Source organism: Trichechus manatus, unplaced genomic scaffold, assembly GCF_000243295.1.
Source record: "Trichechus manatus latirostris isolate Lorelei unplaced genomic scaffold, TriManLat1.0 scaffold00104, whole genome shotgun sequence".
NCBI lineage: Eukaryota > Metazoa > Chordata > Mammalia > Sirenia > Trichechidae > Trichechus > Trichechus manatus.
The window spans coordinates 1603286-1604614 of NW_004444040.1; the positions used below are offsets into that span (position 1 = coordinate 1603286).

Genomic DNA, 1329 nt, shown 5'->3' on the forward strand with positions numbered 1-1329 from the left:
AGCCATGCCAAGCCTCCTTCCTCCTGCTGGGTACTTCCCCTAAGCCTGCCTTCTCCCACGACGCCCACACCCTTTCCTGGCCACTGCCCCAAGTGCCAGCCCTTGGGCACTGCTCACTCCTGGCAACCTCAGAACAGGCCTCAACGACTGTACCTGTCTCAGCTCCATGTCCGACATGGCCCTCTTGCCGCCCCTCGGGCAGTTCTGGAAGTAGCAGGCGGAGGTGAGGGCCAGCAGGCCGAGGAAGCAGGCGGGCAGTGTGGTGTCAGGCATCCTGGCGCAGTGCTGCTCCACCGACTCTGCTGCGCTGCCTTCGCTGGCTGCCTATTTATGTCCGCAGGTGTTCCCCTCAGAGACGTGGCTGCCACCCCCTCCCCAGTGACTCCCCAGGAGCCCACGACCGCCAGGTCCCAAGCCGTCAGCAGTGATTCAGGCATCTGGGGACGCACGTGGGCCTGTCTGTGCAAGGCCGGCGGTGGGGGAGGGGGTGCAGGCCTCCCGGCTGTCACTGGCCATGGTGCTGTGGCAGTGTGACAGGAGCTGGAACCTTGCGGCTGTGGCTGTTTGGACTCGGGGAGAGAGACAGGTTGGAGGCACCTAGAAATGGTCTGCAAGCTTTCTGGATGCCCAGATGAGGCTGGGGGTCAACAAGCCCAGATCCTCCAACACAGACCCCTGCAAGGGTATGAGAGGGACCTCACCCAGGAGTAGTGGAGCAAGAGACAGTCAGGTGTGCAGGGACTCGATCAAGAGGACAAGTGACAAGAATGGCACGCACCCAGGGTGGCGAGGACAGAGGGCTTTGTCCCGACCACCCCAGAAAGGAGAGTTCCTGCCTGTAGGCCCATGGGCAAGGCAGCCGCTGTCATGAGCTCAAGAGACAGACACAGAATCAGAGGCGCTATTCCCACAGGGCAGGGTGGTCAGGCTTCAGGGGAGCGCAGGACACTCCCACCCCATGCACATACCCCACTGAACACAGTCCAGGGACTTGGGCCCTGAGACTAGGAGCATTTGGGACAGTTTCTTGGCACATCCCTGTCACCCTCCCAGGCAGGAACATGGAGAAGAAAAGAAGCCCAGGCCCAGTAAGGTTCAAAGGTAGAGGGGAGTCCTTCTACCTCCATGCACCCTAGTTTGTGGGTTGGGAGTGTAAGCATGGGGGTCTGGGGCAGGGGTCTGAGGAGGGAGAAGAGCAGCAGCCAAATGGGCGCAGCCTCAGAAGGCAACCTTTGGTTCATGACCCCAAGACCCAGACCTGCCCCTGCTGCCAGGTCTGAAGAAGCCTCAGCCTCCCTCCCCTGGGGCCACCAGTGCGCCCCTCTGGTC

The 1329-nt window shown here is 61.8% G+C and overlaps 1 protein-coding gene across 1 annotated transcript in view; it reads right to left on the bottom strand.

Moving 5' to 3' along the window:
* Positions 1 to 277, bottom strand: part of AVP (arginine vasopressin) — a 2356-nt gene extending 2079 nt beyond the window's left edge. The window contains exon 1 of the mRNA XM_004383018.1: positions 154 to 277. Within this exon, the coding sequence (XP_004383075.1) occupies positions 154 to 273 (120 nt within the window). The 5' untranslated portion in view covers positions 274 to 277. The remainder of the gene's footprint in view (positions 1 to 153) is intronic.
* Positions 278 to 1329: the final 1052 nt, after the last annotated feature.